Raw genomic sequence first — 7,828 nt, 5'->3', positions numbered from 1 at the left:
AGGGTTAATGTGAGACTGAGACAAGGGTGACTGAGGTATGAATAATTTCAGCTGGTCAAGCAGTTGTTTTTAGTTGAACTGTACAGGACCTGTGTTTGAGGGGGGCAAAAGCTGCTGGAAATATCCAGAGTAAGTGATGAAAGCAGGTAAAGTTTAAAGATCTTTCTTATCTGCAGTGACTTTATTTTGTAGGGTCTCCACAGGCCCGCCCACTTCTGTTATTGGTACATTTTACCGTCTGTAAGAAGAGCTGTGCTCTGATTGAACGTGGAAGCTCCAATCAGAGTGCCGCTGGTTTCTATAGCAACAGAGCTTGTCAGCAAGAACCGAGTTTTCCCCCTGTGTTTAACCAGCGACATTCAGGAAAAGAGACTTTCCCCCCCTCTATTTTTGTTGAGCTGTTTGGGGCGGCTTAACCCATGCACCCAGACATATTCCACTCAACAGAAACAAAATCTATTCTCCTTCCCGCACACAATTGAAAGGAAATCTAAGCATCAGAACCCGGGGCTGCTTTAATTGACTAAACCCATGTGCTGCCGGGCATTGGGCCAAATTCCGTGCGCTTCCAATAATTCAGAAATATATTTAAACCCTTGTGTGTGTTATCATGCAATCAAAGAGAATTAATGACGGTGACACACAGGTTAAGCCCGAGTGATTGATGGCTCGCACAAGCAGACGAGCATTAGTGATGGGTGGAATTTAAGGCTGTCACCGGAATATTCTCATTGGTTTCCTTTTAATGTGACACACACAGGGGTAAGGAGTGTGCCTGTACCTGGGCTTGGTGGGGGATGGGTGGTTTTATATGCAAATATATCACATAGATAAGATGGGCACAAGCCTATCTATCTATCTATCTATATATATATCTATACATTTCTATATATCTATATTTATCTCTATCTATCTATCTATCTATCTATCTATCTAGATATTATCTATCTATCTATCTATCTATCTATCTAGATATCTATCTAGATATATATATATGTATATATATATATATATATATATGTACTGTTTATGTTTCAAATGTTTAGGAAATAAGGCATAAAGCAATAGAGTGTGTGTGTATTGTGTGTTAACACGTGTAGTCTGGGTTTCCCTGCCCCTATTTGTGTGTGTATATAATTATATATATTAAAAATAAATAAATTATATATATATATATATATATATATATATATATATATATATATATATATATAAATAGGGGCAGGGAAACCTAGATTGTGCGTTAACACACAATTGGAGAATAAACACACATTCTATTGCCTTATTTCCTAAACATTTGGAAGCTCTGCCTTGTAATAAAACCCACATCCCCAATAGCCTTCCATCCAACACAACGTGACCAATGCGACTCCGTTCCTACCGAACGAAATACAGACGAAATTGTTGCCATCGCAGATTAATTATGACGAATTTCAATCGTGTTTCAAGTATCATTACAACACGTGATAAGGATAATGCACAGCATTAACGAATGGTCTGGTTTCCATTCGGCAATAAATACAGGAGCCAGCATTTACTTTACACTCCCACATATCTCGTTATGAAGGAGCTCGTATAAACAACAAAAACAACAAAAAAAAATCTCTTTTGCAATCCTGTGTTTTAGATCGTCATTTCGGCATGAGTTCAAAGTACAACATATAATATCTTCTTCCCTGAAGAATTGGGGCGAGGGCTCTTTAAAAGATGGAGCCTTGTATACTGTGTGCGAGAGCTTTTGGCTTAGACAGCAGCCTGGGGAAATGTCATTAGGTAAGGAATTTTCTGCAAGCAGCATTTAAATAAAAAAAAGAGAGACCCAAATTAGCTGGCAAAAATTGTAAAAAATAAAAAGCGAAAAATACAGATAATTACACAAGCAGGTCCCTGCACAAAATAATATTACAATATTTCAAATTCAATAAAATTCTGAATGGCATGAATAAGTAAGTGTACAAATAAATGCTCCTGTGTTTTTTATTTTTATTTATATATATATATAAATATATATATGGGTGTATGTGTATCTTTCGTTATAATAACCAAACTAGGAAGCAAGAAAACATAAAGGAAATTCGAGTGAACCACAAAAGATCATAAATCGAATGTTTCTCAGTTGGTGGTAAAATGGTCATTTTGTACAAGACTGAGAAACTGGAAGAGCTCGATCAGAAAGGAAGCCAAGAAAGACATAAGGATTTTAGAGGTGGGTACACAGTTTATATAAATATATGTTGCCTGATATTACTTATGTCATTGTTATAAATACTACACGATTTTGCTCATCGAGATGTGTGTTTGGAGACAATGCAGAGGGTGACTGGGTGCCTCCGACGATTTCCTAAGCACTACTTTTGTTTGACCTTTCTGTTTAGTAGCGTCCCTCCTTCCCAAGTTTAGAAGCACCCAATTACTCTCCCTGGGACACATATAGGAGACGGTAGTCGTTTGCTTTAGCTTTGAGCCAGAGAAAGGCAAGTCACACGCAAGTGAAGTTTAAAGTATATGAAATATATCCCCATAGCTGCCCAGTGGCCCCTTTTTGAAGCTGAATTATAGCAGAGAGGAATACACTGGAGGTAACTGCTACTGACAGATCCTCCTATATATTTCCCTTTATCACTACCCCCATACCCTGCTGCTGGGAGAATAAACTGTTTAATTCTAACTTTACCAAAATAATAGAATTAACGCAAACGCAAATGTTAAAGGAAAATTCAAACGAATTTCTGCCTATGTTACATCGTGTTCATGAAATAAAAGCATTGTTTAAACAAGGGAAGGTCCTTTAAATACACACAAATCCAATGTAACGAATATAGTGAGGATTTTCTATATATTGGAGATTTTCCTGAGATAATATTAATACATAGATATTAAACGCAATTTGTAGCAACCTTCGATGGCAATTAAATACTATATATATATATCTATAGCAAGGCACTCTTTTTCACCAGGATTTTAAAATATCTTGAAAAAGAGATAAAGTTTATTTATTATTTAGGAAATAAACTTTATTTTTTTTTCACTATATTTTAAAGTCCTGGGAGTGCCTTGCTTTAACATGATATTCTATATGAATTTTCTGCAGTGCAACCAGGATATTTTTCATACACACACACATATATATATATATATATATATGTGTTTATATGTATATATATATGTATATATATATATATATATATATATATATCAATCTATCCTGTAGAAATATATTCGTTTGTATCTATAAATTCTTACCTGCCAGTGGATGCTTTTATTCCTCGGGTTGAAATCAAATTTTGTTCTCTACATTAGCAGAAAGGACCTGGAAAATTATAAACAAATCAAAGCGATACGGGGTTATTTTTTTTTCTTATTTTCATTGGATAGTAATATCTAGATTGAATAACGGCTGGATGTACCCGGTGTAATGTAATTTAGAAAAAAAAAAAGCAAAACAAAGATATCTAGGGCCAAACAAATAAAGGGGGAGAAGCTGACAAGTGCAGTAGGCAATATAATTCAGCTGAGCTCCACCCCCAGCCATGGCTGGTAATTAATGGAGCTACCAACTTGCAAACGCCTGCATTAGACAGGGAGAGTCAAGAGAGAGAGGGAGAGAGTGAGATGCCATTGGAGATAATTGATTACACCCTAATCAACAATAACTTGTTAGCCCAAGTCAATGTATTAGTCGCTGTGGGATTTTTTGTACCTTCTCCCTGGCCAAAGGATGAATTTAGCTGGGAGTAGGCAGAATTATATTTGAATGGAAAGGAGTCTGAGATTCCACAAGGGGAGAGAGAGAAAAAACTCCAGCAAACACCGATCCGGGACAATCAGTGGCAGAAGGAAAAAAAAAAGTCCTCTTCAAATCTGGGTGGTGGAATCCTTGAGTACTCATTGACTTCTTCCTCCACCCCCCTGCCAACCTTCTTCTAAAATCATTTTAACCTTGCAGATTGTGTCTCATCCGCCTTTAAGAAGGCAGCAGAGAGAGAGAAGACCTTCTTGGAGCAGTGGGAGAACTTTTTGGGTTTCTTTTTTGGAGAAGCCCTCACCAAGGTAGAAAGTCCCACTATGACTTCCAAAGATGAAGCCAAGTCGTCCTCGGTGGAGGAAAGAAGAAGGAATGCCTTGGACCTTTTACCACCTCCTGCTAATTCTAACAAGCCCCTGACTCCTTTCAGCATTGAGGATATCCTAAACAAGCCCTCAGTCCGGAGAAGTTACACCATATGTGGGACAGCTCACCTACTAAGCAGCGCAGATAAGCCTCCTGCTGCAGGGCTGCCCCTGTCCAGCAGAGCCCTTCTCTCCCAAACCTCCCCTCTCTGTGCTCTGGAAGAGCTGGCCAGCAAGACCTTTAAAGGTCTGGAAGTGAGTGTCCTGCAGGCAGCAGAAGGTAAGTTCCTTATCTACCTTTATAGGGGGGTCTATAAATACTCTAATTTAGCAACAAAAATGCAATTTTATATATATATATCTATATATATATATATGTGTGTGTGTGTATATATTTTATATATATATATATTATATATTTATATATATATATATACATATATATATGTATATATATATATATATATATATATATATATATACATATACATATATACACAGATATATATATATATATATTAAAGGAGCAATGCCATTATTTAAGTGTGTTTCCATGTGCATTACTTTTTAGTGAATCAAGACTCATTTAACCTTGCAATGAGCTGATATCTATTATCCGATACAATAACTTGTCAAACTGAGTGCAGTGCAATTTTTACCGTCAGATCATTTTTTGCTTTGGACGTTTTTGACTTCAGTGTGTCAACACCAGAACATTTGAGGGTACATATAGGTTGATTTATTGTGTCCTTTCTGTGGGTTTAATGGTATAAGTTTACTGACGAGGGTCTGTTGTATTTTATTTTCTAAAGGTCGAGATGGGATGACAATTTTTGGCCAAAGACAGACCCCTAAAAAGAGGAGAAAGTCCAGAACAGCTTTTACGAACCACCAGATTTATGAGTTGGAGAAACGATTTTTGTATCAGAAATATTTATCTCCGGCCGACCGTGATCAGATCGCCCAGCAGTTGGGACTGACCAATGCCCAGGTGATCACCTGGTTCCAGAATCGCAGGGCCAAGCTGAAGAGGGATCTGGAGGAGATGAAGGCAGATGTGGAGTCAACCAAAAAGATGAGCCCTTCAGCAGTAGAAGCAGTGCTCACCATCTCTGAGTTGGAAGAGAGCGGGTCTGAGCGAGGAAACAGTCGCAGTAGGTCGCCCCAACTTGGACTAACATCGAACCACATGCCCCTCTCCCCTTCTTCTCCGCTCACAGACCAGCACGCGAGCAAGGAGTGCTCGGAGGATGAGGAGGATGTGGAAATTGATGTAGACGACTGACTTTGCCCTTATATTATTTTAATATTACAGACTGAGGACTGATATGGAGCATGGACATTATTTATATGCTGAACTTCTTTCATTTTTCTTTTTTTGGGGTCATTCTGTTTTTCTTTTCCTAAAACAGACACAATCCGATTGACACCTAAAGCAGTTTATTTTCAATTAAAGCAATAAGAGATAGAAGGAAAGACTAAATTTACCCACGGCTACTACCCAGTCAGGTAGATTTTTTTTTTGTTTGTTTTTGTTGGTTTTGTTTTGGAATGGTGCAATTATGTATGGCTTCTGTAAAAAAAATTAAACTTATTTTTTTAGGCTTTGATTCTCTATCTATACATCATTTACAGGTCGTATAGCTTTGGATAAACTCCCCTTTTAGCAGTACAATAATTTCAGTGTGCTAAATGCATTTGTTTCATTACTTTGCATGTTTCTTCCCTCCCCATTAATTTCCCCCTTTTTTATATTTTGCTCTTACTTTTAAACATAAGGCGCTTTTGTTCTTTGAACCATTATATTTTAATTCTCTTCTGAGCACATACATAGAAGCTAGGAAAAAAAATATATTTATATACATTTTTCATTGTTTGCTTTTTTTTGGTTATATTAAAATAAAAAGCCATCTTTCATATTTTGATATGAAAGGGGGTTGGAAGGTATAATTATTTTTTACTGTTTATAGAATTTTGCATGATACGAGAAATACACACAAAAAAAACGGTACTCCCTTTAAAGATATCTTAAAATATTAACTGTACAGAAAGAAAATTTGTTAGAACTGTAAAAAATAAAACAAAAATAAAATATGAAAGGCCTGCTATTTAAGTGTAAACACCAGAATCAGTGCTGGGTTCTTTTATTTTAGAATTGTACAGAGATTTTTTTTTTTCAAATGAAAATAAAATGACATTTTAATACAACTGCAACTGGTTCATGGTCTGTAACGTTTTAATACAATTTCTACTGTTTTATGGTTTAGATTGGTGTGTTTATATGGTCAGGATTTATGTGTGTAACTGTATGTGTGTATATATATATATCTATATATATCTATATATATATATATATATATATATATATATATATATATATATATATATATATATATACACACACATGTGTATGATCCTACTGTAAATACAGAATTTTTCTAAAGGTGATTAATCTGTATATATCAGTGAAGTAAGGGATGATTTTAGGAAGAAATGTATGAAATTGGGAATATAATAATGGTACCCTCATGAAGGGCAGGGCAAGGGGAAGCAAATGGAGACATAAAATGAAGCAGAGAATTAGTGCTGCTATGTAGAGTCCAGAATAAGTCACATTTATTGCACAGCGCTGATGGTGTATGAATGAATTCAAAGCGGCACACAGTGCTGTTTTATCACATTTTCAGCACGCGTTTTGCCTTTTTGACCCGACAAAAGTGTGTTTGCTGTTTCTTGCTAAATTTATGTGAGACACAAAAATCTGGCAGAGTAAAAAAAAAAAAAAATCAAGTGCTAAAAAAATGTGAATTTTAGTCAGTTTCTCCGGGGCGATATAAATCTCCCCCTTCTCTTTGAAAAATAGATGTGCCTATAATTTTAGCGTAAAACCATGAAAACTGGGGACAAATGAGTCCCCTTCCCTGTTGTGCCAAGTGACAATGAGCCTCCTGCAGCTCTCAATGCTGAGACAAGCGTGACCCATCAGAGCCAAGGAGGCAAACGTTTGGGGGCCATATGGTTTTTGAATTTTCTTCACAATTTTCAGACAATTTGATGGATTGGGTTAACCCTCCCAGCGACTGTTTAACTCCACTTTACAAAGGCAATAATGGAAACATGGCCCATAAGGGGCATCTGTGCTGCTCCATGTGTTATTCCCCTTTCTGAACAAGTCTATGAATGACAATGAAATTCACTTTCCCCAGTCTCTTTCTCAAGAACACTTGTCCCACTAATTTTTTTTTGGAATGGAAATGATACATTTGACTTCTCTCCCAGATTTTATATATTTTTTAAATAAAGCTTTCAATCTTGTTCTTAAGTGTTTTATTCTAAAGAGGCCAATGTTAAGAGGCAGTGACATTTATGTGAGGACCTAGTTAAAGGCTTTTATTTGTTTTCATCTGCTTTGTCATGCACTCTTTTTTCCCCCTTTTATCCTTTTGTTTTAGGACGGTTTAATGAGGCTGAAACTCTGCAATTCAGACAAATCAAAACAAGTGGAAGAAAAAGGGACTTGAGTTAATTTAGGTTACTGCTTTTGTGTACAGAGAAAAGAGACGATTGAAAGGGCCCGCACAATGGAGCAATGAGAAGTTTTCCACACGTGGCGTGTCTTTAGAACTGAGAGATCACAGTGCTCTGCTAAACTGTTTCTAGGGTTTAATCCATGGCCCCTTTCCCTCTGTACAGAATCCCTCTACTTTACTTACTGTAA

The 7,828-nt window shown here is 36.5% G+C and overlaps 1 protein-coding gene across 1 annotated transcript; it reads left to right on the top strand.

Moving 5' to 3' along the window:
* The first annotated feature begins 4,065 nt into the window (after window positions 1–4,065).
* Window positions 4,066–5,395, top strand: lbx1.L (ladybird homeobox 1 L homeolog). The gene is given in 2 exon segments (NM_001095723.1): window positions 4,066–4,390; window positions 4,923–5,395. Coding segments are annotated over 2 exon segments (798 nt in total).
* The last annotated feature ends 2,433 nt before the right edge of the window (window positions 5,396–7,828 follow it).

Source organism: Xenopus laevis, chromosome 7L (assembly GCF_017654675.1).
Source record: "Xenopus laevis strain J_2021 chromosome 7L, Xenopus_laevis_v10.1, whole genome shotgun sequence".
Taxonomy (NCBI): domain Eukaryota; kingdom Metazoa; phylum Chordata; class Amphibia; order Anura; family Pipidae; genus Xenopus; species Xenopus laevis.
This window is presented reverse-complemented; position numbering and strand designations above follow the sequence as displayed.